Below are 12,993 nucleotides of genomic sequence, written 5' to 3'. Positions count from 1 at the left end.
GTCTTTGACCAGCTGTCATTTTATGAGTTGCTTCACGATGATATCATTGTTCAGTTAGAAGCAGAAGCTGATGGCTCAGAATTTCTGTGCCAGCCAACTGATATCATTATAAAAGATCATTTCAGGTTGAGTAGAAGCATTTGAACATGCTTTAAAGGATAAAATTGAATTAACGGATGGTGTGTTTGATAATCCATCTCTGCTTATTTGAAACTTGATATATTTGGCTTTGTGAAGCAATAGTCAGCTTCATGTTGGTGCATATATTTGTTTCGGTTCTACACATTTTTGCATATAGTTTCATTGTATTTAATCAAATAAAATGCGTTCATGAAAAGGAGCCCAAATAATTCTCCAGGTATTTATATCCCAGTTCATTGTTCATCATCTTTCTGCACTCTGCTGCTTCAAGGAAGAAAGAGATTTAACTTTTTGAAATGTTAGAATATCTACTCTGAACATTTGATCTTGCCTTTGTTTTCTTGCCCCCTGTGTATTTGAATTCAAAGGAGCATAAGTGCTCTTTCTGGATTCCATCCAGTAGCTCCCAAATTCTCCAGTGTCTGCTGAATTGAAGGGAAATGGCGGGTGTTGAGCATCTTTGAATATTTGGTGCCTTTTCTTCAAAGCTGCTTTATCTATTTGTGACTCCTTAGCATTCATTGCATCCTTTTCAGTGGTGGTTGGTGGTGGTCGTTGTCCACGTTCTCTAGATTTTTATACTTGCTCAAAGTTGGCCAGAATTATACAGCTGAATAAGACAGGAGCTTTGCATTATTTGTCCCCTGCCAACATCTACGTGAAGACTTCTTGTTCCGCTAGAACCACTAGTAGCTTTTTTGGAGATTAGAAAGTTATATCAAGGAACCTCAGAGATTTTCTCTCACATATGTTAAGTACTTTTCCAGGTGCCACCCTGTGGAGTTGGGTATTCTTTATAACCATCTTTATGTGTATCTTATTTTATGTTTTACTTCTATGTCAGATCAGTTAGTGGGTTTATTTAATGCTATAACCTGTAGCATTAGGTAGCTTTCTGTCAGCATGACTGGCCCATGTTTGATTTGGTTTTTTTTTTTCAACGTCTTCCGTGCACTGAGATGACATTTGGCTGTTTCCTCTCTTGTAGGACAGTATTGTTATTAATAAGAATAATCCTTGAGTACTGCCAGTGTGTGGATAACATTCCGTCCATCACCACTGACATGCTTACCCGCCTGTCCGATTTACTGAAGGTATGGCTCTAGATGTACCATCTGTGCTAATCAGGGGTACCCAGGGCAGAGAACGTGTCTTACTCTGTGATGCTTCACATGTTTTTATGATTTCATATAAATGATTGTGTTTGTTACTGTGCCATAAGGTGGCCTTTTAAACTAAGGGCATTAAAGATGCAATTGGTTATGTGAGTTAACTTTGGGAAGGCTGCCTTTCCTCTTGTTTAATGGGAAATCCCATCTTGTTGTACTTGTCATAGCTGCTTGTCCTTCAGGCTGGGTGTAGAATTAATGCTGCTGAAGAAAAAGCAGTTTGGTCTCAGATGCCACAGAGATATATCTATATTCGGAGTGGAAACAAGTCCCTGGGTTTTTACAAGTCAGTAGAGGTATAGTCAGTAGAAGCATGAAAAATAGTATGGGATGAAGCTTCTGTTGTAAAGATGATGAAAGACCAGGACCTGTTTGTCGTTTATTTCTCACTAGAGAAGAGAAAAGCTGGTAAAGCACATATAGAGCAAGGTAATATAAGTAAACAATAATAAAAGGAGCACAAGAATGCACCTTAAAACGGTCATGTATTTATATAGTTTCCAAAGCCTAGAAGTTAATTTATTTCAAGGTTTTCACTTGTGTCTTTACCCACAAAGGTTGTGTCAGATATTGAGAGTTCTAAAAATCAGCATAATCAATAAAAGATTAAGAGATTCTACTCTTCAGAAGTATATTGTACTTACGGTAGGGGCAGGGAAGGTGAAACACAGCCTGGGAGATGGATCTTTAAATAATCCTCCTGTTGATAGTTCTTACCTGAATAACCAGATGCAGATACACTCCTCCCTGTAGTCATCATTCAGGTTCATCCATGAACCTTTCCCTTTGAAAGCAGTGTCCAAGGGAAATCAGTAAACCTGGAGCTGGGAATGCCCCTCTTCACCTCTTGTTCTCCAGTTGCTGCTTCACTCAAGTCTGGCAGCACCTTTTTGCAGGCAGGTAGAGTAGCAGGAGATGCCTCAGACATGGCCAGATTTGCATCTGCTTCTCTCCCCCTCCCATATCTTGTTCCAGCTCTATGTGTTTTATTTTATTCCTCAGTAGTCACACATCATAATGCAGTTTAAATACTGTATTTCCTATCTGGCAGCAAGGTCCCATCAATTGAAAAGATGACAAGAACAGCTAGCAAAAATAAAAGCTCATTTTCTACTGCTTTGAACAAAGTAAGAGCCATTCATTTGTCTTTGCAGGTCACCACACATTTTGACAGCTGTCAAAGTTTGCAAGCTTTGAAGGTAGCAAGATATGATGGAAACTGCAAAGAGTTTCCAGTTAGTGGAATTCCAGGCTGTTTTGACCTGTGGCTGCAACCAGAGTGAGCTGGCACCTATTTTATCATGGATAAAAACACGATCATAGTTCCTGGAGTTGTCTAGGTGGTGCAGACGAGAGGGCTTGCAGCCACAGTGCCAGAACACAGGAATGATATCCTCCAAACAGTCACAAGGAGGGGATATTGCTCTTTCAATGGTTCAGGCATGCTGCTCCCTCACTGCTTTGTCTGCAACAGGCTGTCCAATAGCTGAGTAATATGCACAACAGGCAGGGCGAGAGGATGAGTGTCTGTCATGCTTTATAAAGCATGTTTTTAATGGTCTGCCACACAGTCAAAGAGTTAGCACTATAACTTCAGAGAAGCTTAGGCTGTGTAGGATACAGGTCTTTGGCTCAGTGGATCTACTACTGAAGTCCACCAGGAGGCATAAGAAAAGGTTTTGCTTTGCAGGAGGAGGAGATGAAATGACTGTCAGTTTCAGAACCTGACTTCCGTCTGAGAGCAGAGTAGATTATGCCTCTCAGCTCAGGGACCACACATATTTCAGGTTCAGTTGTGGCACTAGGTCTGGGTTGCTTTTCTGGCCCTCGATACACAACTTGGGCAGCCCAGAGCAAGTGTGCGTGGTTCACAGTGCTCCTCAGTTTTGGGACTGACTCCAAGCAATAGCCAGAAAAATTGTTTCCTGTTTTTACTTGAGCTGGGTTGAAATTTGTGGGTCTGTTCTTGCATTATCGTGAAGCAAGACCTGTGAAGCAGGATTGTGTGCCCCCAGAAAAAGGAGCTCTCTGCGAGTGAAATCCTCTGTGCTGCAGACACAAGCTGCAGGGTGATCTTGTCACAATTCTTGTGAATCTTTCTTCAGGTGCATGGAACAGTCAGCTCTCTGTAGGTTTTTGTCTCCCAGTGTCCACCCCAGTGTCAATAGGACAGTTCTGTTCAAACATGAGCCTTGGGACTCACTCGGTGCAGGAGACAGGGACAACAGCAATGGCTCCTCTGTCTCTACTGCATTACCCAAGCCACTCTAGATTGTCTGGTGTCTCAAGCTGGGTGATGGAGCAGAATTCCAAAATAAGACAGAATATGCTAAAAGGAACTGTGTTACTGTCCAGAGACTTTGCTGGCCTGTGTGCATGGTGATAACATTTTTCCTGGAACTAAGGAAGATAAAGTCATGAGTTGCCCACTATATCTGGAATTCTTACAGAATTGGGTTTTGACATGGCTTAACATCATCTGTACATAATTTCTTAATCTTGGTATTTTATAGTGTTACAAACACAGATGCAGCCACCTCAGCAGCAGTGAGTTTCAGTGCTTTCAAGTTTTCTTTAACATCAGAAGTGGGGAAGGTCTAGAGCCAGAACAGAAACTTGTTCTTTTCATGTTTTTCCATTCTGATATTGCACTTGTCTCCTCTACTTAGCAGAAGTAGTGAGATCTTTACCCTTCACTCCATCCAAGCCCCCGGTATGAGAAGCAGGTTTTATAGATTCCTAGTACAAAGCTGGTTTTGTGTGCTGCTTTCAAAGCAAGGCTGAACATAGTGTGCAGCAAGTCTGACTTGCTGCTTTTCTTTCACAGTCTTGAAACCTCACCCAAAGGTCTCGTAGAGAACCAGAGATTAGTCACTGAATTGAAATCACTGTGGTTTTAATACTGGTATTTCCCTTTGCTGAAATGCTGCCTTGAGTGCTGTAGCATAAGCTGAGTCAAAAAATACTATGGGCCAGTGACTATTGAGAGTAGTTTTGTCTTAACAGTTGTGGACTCCTCTGCAGTACAGAATATGAAACTCTGGAAGTGGCCTTCATAATAATCTATTTAATCTTGCAAAGTTTTATTGATGGTATTTCTAAACTGTGGTTATGTGTAGTTAAAGAGCCAGCATGCATTTTCACTGCCTGTTTTTTCTTTCTCGCAGTATTTCAACTCTAGAAGTTGCCAACTAGTGCTTGGGGCTGGTGCGTTACAAGTTGTTGGTTTGAAAACAATCACTACAAAAAACCTAGGTATGGATTTCTACATTTTAAAATCTCAAAAACACCCTGAACATTTGTGTTAAGTTATGTTTGGTGGTGCTGTGCATGGAACACAGGGTAGTAAGCCCTTGCCGGTTAGGCGGTAAAACATATATAAAAGCTGACTGTCTGATTAAGGGTTGCAGTAAAATCCATACAGTTCCTTTGCTGTCTACCAGACCACTTTAGATGTAAAGCTTTGCTGTGTTACATGAAGGAAACAGGAACAAATATACGAGCTAGAAAGTTTTCCGTGACAATGTTTTGCCTGTGGGAAGGTATAGCTGCTTTTTTGGTGGTGACTTAGGCATGCTTGGGAGCTGCTTAGTGTTCAGATCTTGAGACTGGGGATAGGTAGGGGAATGCAGCCAAACCCCTATCTCCCTGTGCATTTCGCTGAGCTGTGCTGGGCTCTCTGCCCCATGGTGCTGTATTCTGTCATGCTGTGTCCACACATAGCTCCTGTGGGTTATAACCACATGTCAGTAATGGACAGAGGGATTTCTGTGGGTGGCTCTGGATCAAGCAGTCTTTATGTGGCTGAATGTCCCGGCACAGTCAGGTAGCTTAAGAACTCTGTGGCTGTGTGCTGAATCCAAGTTATGATGTGGGTTAGATTAGAGTTTCTCATTTTCAGTGTGCAGCTATTTAGCTGAATTGCCAGCTCCAACTTACCCGCCTGGACTGCCTAAGCTGCTTTGAGGAGCTGGGGAGAACTAGGTGCCCTGCTCCATGCTCCAGAAAAGTCTGACATGCTACTCGAGGCCCCCAGTTTTAAACTGTCTCCTGATATTAAGAGCCTTTAGTTGATGGTTGAAGCAAGTGTTCAAACTTTCAGGATGTCCTGATCACCAATCTGCCTTTCCCTTTTTGAAAGAGAAGTAGGAGGACGAGTTGAGGGGGCCCATGAGCCAAAGTGTCAAAGCAGACAACACAGAAAGAAAAGCTGGCTCAGGTCTTTGCTCCAGAAGGCTTAGCCGGTGTGGTGACCATGCTAGCACTGCCATGTGTCCTTCTGTGGCTCAGGCCCTGTTGGACAGCACGGGGGAAGCTCAGCTTTGGAAATCCTGTTGGTGCCACAGGCAAGAGCAGGTTATGAGCAGCTCAGCAGTGGCAGGGCTGGGTGTTTATGTACTTCTCCTGCAGAAGAAATATCGATGCCTTGAGAACGTGGCTGCTGCCGAGGTTAGGTAGCTGATGAGTCAGGTCTTTGGAGATCTCTCCGATGTCTGCATGTGCTCAGGGCTCAAAATGTCAAGTAGACACTTAAAGCCTCTTGTAAAATGAGTCCCTTGCCCCATATCTTACAGAAGCTGGGTTTTATCAGCCAGGTACTAGTCTGGGGCGCTCACTGGGTGAGGTTTCCCAGTGGAAACAAACACCTCCTGTTTTAAAAACTGAATAAAGGCATGTTAAATTGTCAGATCCGTTATTTATGTTAAAGGGGATACAGTCTGTGCAAAATGACTCTTCCTGTGTAATAACAAAGTAATTTTTCTTTCCCTCTCTCGCTTCTGGATTTACAGCCCTTTCTTCACGTTGCCTACAGCTAATCGTACACTACATTCCTATTATCAGGGCTCATTTTGAAGCTCGTCTGCAGCCAAAGCAGTATAGCATGCTCAGGCATTTTGACCACATTACAAAGGTAATTCTTCTGCCATTTCCTAATGAAACACAAAGTTCTGCTTTTCAGATGTGCTCTGAAGAATATGAATGCCATTAGGTAGTAAATAAAACCTGCTTTCTTCCATTACAGGATTATCACGACCACGTAGCTGAGATTTCAGCAAAGCTCGTTGCCATAATGGATAGCTTATTTGACAAACTGTTATCCAAGGTAATGATTTATGGAAATAATTACACGCTCTCTAAATTTCAACTGGAGGTCTCATTGTATACAACAGTCTGGATATTTCAGATGGAGACATAGACTTTCCTAATCAGGACTTGTTTAAACTTCTTTAAACCATGTAAACACAGAGCTCTGCTGTGCTTGTGAATGTGTTTTGTGTTTAACATTTGCCACCTGGGTGTCATTTGCCCCCACCAGAAGAAGTCGTTTGTTTTCTCCTTCAGCAGTAACTTCAGAACTGCTTTGCTTGGTGCTTGGCTCTGGTGTTTAGAAACTGAAGTGCTCTCCTACCCTCAGCAATTTTATCCACAGACAGCTCTTATCTGCAGGCAGGCTGAGCCAGTTCTCGTTTCCTGCTCATCCCAACGGTGCCTCTTTGGAAGTGGGGAGGGTGTAATTTCCTGCAGCTGAGGAAACAGCAAAAACTGCTGAGGAGGATGAGTTTATGGAGGGGAAGGACCAGCCCATCTATTGGGCTGCAGGCCTGGGGACTAAAGGTCTGTGCATAGCAGTGTCTGCTGTGTAGCAGTGTTAATAGCTGACCCATGAAGTGTTCCTGGTGGTTTGCTTTCTGAGCACTCATGAGTGGAACAGGTTGGTCCTGAGCTGGATCCACTCAAGGTGGAATATGCTGACAGTGTGCCCCAAGATGAGATCTCCTGGGCCCATAGATCTAATGGAGAGAACATGAGCTTTTAGAGCTGAGTGTTTTGCTTTGGATCTTATGTTCTTTAAAAAGAAGCTGTTCCATGAGAGAAGTAAATCAATTATTTAGTGACAGATTTAGTTTACTGGCATGGACCAAGCTCTTCCTTGTAGGAGCTTATAAGAAGCAGAGGTTGGGGACGGACTGATGGAGCCTGCAGGGAGACAGCTGTAAGAGGCAGGATTTCTGTCTTCTTTGCTGTTTCTATTATTTGATTGTTTATTTTATATTGTGCTTTCTCTTTTCACCTGTTTCTTTGGGCTGTTAAACAGTGTTACTGAAACTCGGGGGGAAAAAGAGCCAAAGCATTTCAATTAGGGTTCTTGTGTTTGCACTTTTAAAACCATGTTTATGTCCTTTTCTAGAGATCAAGTAGTGATCTGCTGCTTTTTTGTTGTTGTTTTATTGTTTTTTTTTCCCCATATAAAATTACCTGTTCTATGAAGTAAATAGACTTTTTTATCACTTTACCGCTTATCTCTTGCAAATAAGAGACAGATACAAGAATTTAGGTTATTGATACTGAACAAGCTAGCCCACAACAGACCAGTGACACTGCTTATGTTCTTGATGGTAGTGAGTATCCATCCCTTACTGTCCTTCCATCTTTACAGCCCATTCTCCCCTTCTGAGCTGGCATGAGATACAAACTGAGAATATTCCCATCCTTTAGAGTTCTCGAAGGCTTGAGTGAGAGTGCCTGGCTCACATGAATGCAACCCACACAGCACAGGAGAAAAGGAGACCACGTGTTGATTTTCCTCCATTCCCAACTTACCCCATAATTTGGCTCATCTTGTTCCTGAAATAATAAAATCTTGGCACTGAAGGCTGTGAGGAACATAAAACCAGGAAATGTGTAAACGGGCATGGCAGTGCAACCCATGTCACTGTGTCCTTTGGTTTGTGAGAGTCCATTTCAGTGCTGCCTGGTTAAAGTGATCACCTGCTTTGAAGTGTGTGAATATGAATGACTAAGCAAGTGAGTTTCACAGCAGTGCGTGTCCAGCATGGTTTGAAGACTGGCATTGCACAGTCCAGAAACGTGCTTTGTAGGAGACCAGCAGTTTGTTCCAGTAGGTGGGACGTTGACCTGGCACTTGGGTAACATGGGCAAGTTACTTCCCCATTTCCAGGCTGTGCTTCCCTCTGGGAGCTCTGTGGAACAGGTTCTGTCTTCACACTGCCACGGGATGAGGCTGTGCACTCAGGGAGGCGCTTCACAACAGCATGGACAGTCCCAGCATCTGTCCATTAACTCTGGCAGGGAGATAAAGCAGGAACAGGGTATTTGCAGCTATAATTAACATGTTAAGAAGGCATAGGTTTTTATAAAGGGATAAATGTTCATGGAAAGAATCCAGTGGGAGTGCTGAGCTGCTCCTGGAGGTTGCTGTCTTGTGACTGCTTGGACAGAAGAGCAGTAATTTTTTTCTCTGATCCCTCATGGTATTATAGACTGTTGACCTTAGCTGGAGATAAAAATGGCCAGCACCTCCCAGGGCTGGAGCTCATGTTTCTCTCTGATGCCGTTGCTTTTCTCCCATCATGGTGAGGAGTTTGATGTGTCTGTAGTCATGCAAGAGCCATGGCTGCAGGTTGACAGTCCCCTTTGGCTTTACAGCGTACTGATACATAGTAAATTACTGTTGCCTAACTCTCATGCCTTGAGGCACAATCCTGTGTGCTTTGTGGTTGTCCCACACAGGGCTCCTGGAGCAATAAGCACTGTTTTCTGCTACTTCCCCTGTCAAAGCCAGGCCTTCCATAAGGACTTTCTCAAAGCTCCCTATCTCTTTCATTCTCTCACACTCAGGCAAGCTTTGATCTCTTTCACAACCCAGCCCAGCCTAAGAGAGACCATCTCCTCCAGTGTGTTTGTAAAGAATTCAGTTACAGTGATTCAGTTCTTCCACTGAACTGTGCAAGGCTCTGTGGGGAAGAATCGCCCTACCAAAGGTTCACCTACCAGTGTTTAACCCAGGCCTGTGCCAGCACCGCTTCTCCACCAGGAACTGAAGGGGGATGTTGTTTGGGTTTTTTCTTTGATAAATATGGAGTTTTCAGGAGCTTCCATTACTTCACACTTTCCTTTCCTTGTTTCTTCAGAAACTGGGACGTTTATGATCTCGGAGAAGTAGGTTTCTGTCATCAGGTCCTTGAGGGGCACATTCCTCAGAGGTAGAACTGCTTGTCTGTCGTTGACTCACACAAATAGGAAGGAGTGGGCCAGCTAGCAGGCCACATGGCGTGCATCTGTGGAGCTGGCACAGTGATTATTCTCTCTGTATCTCTGTTTCACAGGGTAGTGGAAACCAGCAAAAAGCAGTGAGCAAAGAGAAGCAATTCAGGGTAACAAAGATGAATAGATGGAGTTATGAAATCCTCAGATTTCATACTGTTTAGAGTGTTCCTGCTTGCTTATAAAGCAAGAAATGCTAAAAGACTATGATGTGAGTCCTTGGCTGAACCAGATCCTGCCCAGCTTTAATTTGTAATGTCCTAAATGAACCCTGATTCGTGATGGCATTAGCAACGCAGGGCTTCAGGTTGGGAACTCTCCTACATAAACTGTTTTAAAGTGGTAAGAAGGAGTAACTGGTTGTGGTTTTATTTCCAGTATGAAGTGAAAGCTCCTGTTCCTTCAGCATGCTTCAGGAATATCTGCAAGCAAATGGCAAAGATGCATGAAGCTATATATGATCTCCTTCCCGAGGAGCAAACTCAGGTGAATGTTATTTTTGACATCCATGTAACACCTCCTGTGCAAGTGCACATGAACTGGGTACCAGGAGAGACTTCTGCTTTGTACGGGGGGGAAGGGAATTCTTTTTTGAGTCTTTGTGAAGCCCACACACTAAAGGGGTTGGCAGCAGTCACATTGACAACTCAGTCTGAGCTGAAGGAAGTGTTTGGATGTGCAGCGAGAGCGATAAGACATGCAAAAGAACTGACTGATGCCAGCGTTTCGAGTGGCATTTTAGTGCCTAGAGAGGTGAATCAATTCAGGAACTAGTGCTGAGCTACACAAATGGCAACACTTTGAGGCTCAAGTCCAGCCCTTTTAGAGAATTCTTCTGAAAGGCTGCTCAGATGTGGTGGCTTTTGAAGGTCCCTGAATGTGTTATGTACCAGGTGTGCTTTCTGGGTGTTTTGTTGCAGTTATTTCTACTGCAGAGTTGTAAATCTAATGCCGGGAAGGACTGAACCAGTCACTGAATATACCAACTTGGAGCTTCTCTTTTGCACTAAATTAAATGGTCCCTTCAAACTGTTTTTCTCTTGGGGGAAAAAAGACTTTAAGTAGTTATAGTACAGGAAAAAGACTTGTTATTTTATAGCCTCAATACAAGTCACTAGATACTTCAGGAAACAGGAAAATTCATGTTCTAAAAAATGTGACCTCTAAGAGCAATATATAATGATTAAGTGAGGGTGTCCACTGTCCTCTGTGGTACGAACTGTGTATGGCCACGAAGATTAGGAGGCCAGAGGGAAGATCATGTGAATTGCAAAACAAAAGGTAAGGTCAGTGATTCAGTGTTCGCAGGGTATCTCCCCTCTGTAGCAGTGCTGCAGGCGCGGGGGTGCTTCCTCACCCTGCCTCTGTGGTTTCTTCCAGATGTTGTTTTTACGCATCAACGCAAGCTACAAACTTCACCTGAAGAGGCAGCTGGCCCACCTCAATGTGGTCAATGATGGAGGACCTCTGAACGGGTATGCTTGGGCATTTGGGGTTTTATTGCTTACTTTAGGTGAGCAGGCTTTGTCTGCTGCAAGAAGCTGTGATTGCGGAATGCAGCCACGCTCCATGTTTTGGTACGTCCCATCTGGAGCTTCCCTACAGCGGACGATGCGACTTGTGCCTCTGTAGCTAGGAATGCAGACAGCTTAGTAACTCATTGGGAGTTGGGCATTGTCCTACTGGAAACCTGCTGCAGCTTTCCTCATTTGTGGATTGCTTTTTCTCCTCTTGTGACAGCTGTAGCCACAGTTTAATTCGCAGGAATTGCATGATTCATGAAGCAGTTTTGAAACGTGGAGGATGACTCACGGCGCTAGCAAAGCAAATATAGGAAATGGTATTTCATCCGTGCCATGGGCAGCTCTCCACTGAAACTGGTTTTGCAGTAGAACTACATTGGAAACAGAGGTGGTGCTAACAGAGCTCTTCCCCTTGTCCAGCACAGCCCTCCATTGCCACACTGGTCAGCGGCGCCTCTCTGGGGAGGAGGTGGCTGGCTGTGCCTGGTGTCCCACACCTCCCAGGAGAGCCATCAGCCTCCTGCAGCCCAAATTCTGCTGTAAGTTGGGTTGTCCCCTGGAACAGTGGGGTTTATTGTTGTTCTTAATGACATGGCGGTGCTTATTTAGAGTGTAGTAAGGGTGATACTGGTGTACCCGTATGTGAGAAAGCATTGTCTTAGGCTGAAGAAGCCAGAGAGGAAAGCTTATGAACGTTTCAAACATTACTGCAATGAAGGACTGGAGTACCTCTCTTCTGAAGACAGGCTGAGAGAGCTGGGATTGTTCAGCTTGGAGAAGGCTCAGGGGAGACCTTAGAGCAGCTTCCAGTGCTTTAAAGAGGCTACAAGAAATCAGAAGGACTTTTTACAAAGACACGTAGTGACAGGAAAAGGGGGAATGGCTTTAACCTGACAGAGGGGAGATTGAGATGAGATCTTAGGAGGAAATTCTTTCCTGTGAGAGTGGTGAGGCCCTGGCACAGGTTGTCCAGAGAAGCTGTGGCTGCCCCATCCCTGGCAGTGTTCAAGGCCAGGTTGGACAGGGCTTGGAGCAACCTGGTCTAGTGGAAGGTGTCCCTGCCTGTGGCAGGGGGGTGGAACTGGGTGAGCTTTAAGGTCCTTTCCAGCCCAAATCGTTCTGTGATTCCAGAAGTTTTGTTCCTATCCAGTTTATTCTTGCCTGTCCTGCTCTAAGCTTATTTATCCTTGTACTCTGTGAAAGAGCTTATCTGAAATGGTTTTTTGTACTTCTTTGTGGTGTATGTGCAGGATAACACCCAGCTGCCTTTGGTACCCCCTAAAGTATTTGTAAGCCAAGAAGCTTACTGTGTGGCAGTCAGGGCACAGCCCCAGCAGAAAGGAGAGCACCCAGAGCATGTTGGGGAGCATTTCACAGTGCTGTCTTCATCCTGCTCTCTGATGCTTGTAGTCAGATGGCCTAAAAGGATCCCTTTGAGATGGGAGGGCTGAGGGAAGGTGTTCCAGTGATGTACTGGTGGTGTATTTCCCAGCACATTCATCCTCCCTGCCAGAAGGGTGTCCCTGCTGCCACTAGGAACAGGCCTACCCCGAGCTTGTTTGTTCCACAGCAGTTTCTTCCTTCAGGACACAGCTCTGGGAATGCAGAGTCAGGGCTGTTGAAGAAGGGAAACATCAAACACTGCTGTTGTTCTTGCTGCTGTTCCGGCAGTCTTCACTGACCTACTTCTTAACGTGCTTTTCTGATCCTTGTCCTGTTTTAAACTGCTTGTTTCTGTAGTAATAGTAACAATCCAGGACTCTGAATCCTGGTTTAATGTTTTTACTATGAAAATACAACCCTTAATCCTCCACCTTGCTCCTTTCAAACTAGAAACGTTATGATCACACGATATGTATGTCCTGGTGGGCATGAGGGATTTTCACTCTGTATAACTACTACAAACAGTGTAACTGTTCTGCTGTTTGGTTGCTTTAGATTAACCTTCTAGGATACAGAAGTTAATGTTGCAATAATTAATATCCCAATTGATGGAATGGAGGTTTAAATCCAGATTAAGGCGGGCATTGCAGGAAGAGAAGTTTTAGATTTTAGATTCCTGCTGAGTTTTCTGAACTTGATGTTTGAACTTC

The 12,993-nt window shown here is 44.1% G+C and overlaps 1 protein-coding gene across 10 annotated transcripts in view; it reads left to right on the top strand.

Annotated features, from left to right (window-relative positions):
• The window catches only part of VPS54 (VPS54 subunit of GARP complex), a 51,938-nt gene that overhangs the window by 37,449 nt on the left and 1,496 nt on the right, over nt 1–12,993 (top strand). For all 10 annotated transcript variants that reach the window (XM_061461427.1, XM_061461421.1, XM_061461423.1 and 7 more), the window contains 6 exons: nt 1,130–1,235; nt 4,478–4,565; nt 6,101–6,222; nt 6,334–6,414; nt 9,756–9,863; nt 10,758–10,852. In XM_061461427.1, coding sequence (XP_061317411.1) covers nt 1,130–1,235; nt 4,478–4,565; nt 6,101–6,222; nt 6,334–6,414; nt 9,756–9,863; nt 10,758–10,852 — 600 coding nt within the window. The remainder of the gene's footprint in view (nt 1–1,129; nt 1,236–4,477; nt 4,566–6,100; nt 6,223–6,333; nt 6,415–9,755; nt 9,864–10,757; nt 10,853–12,993) is intronic.

Source organism: Pezoporus flaviventris, unplaced genomic scaffold (assembly GCF_033815535.1).
Source record: "Pezoporus flaviventris isolate CSIRO_AGI_PZ_B2104156 unplaced genomic scaffold, CSIRO_AGI_Pfla_v1 ptg000031l, whole genome shotgun sequence".
Classification (NCBI taxonomy): Eukaryota; Metazoa; Chordata; class Aves; order Psittaciformes; family Psittacidae; genus Pezoporus; species Pezoporus flaviventris.
The sequence above is the reverse complement of the archived record's forward strand: the minus strand, read 5'-3'. Positions and strand labels throughout refer to the sequence as shown.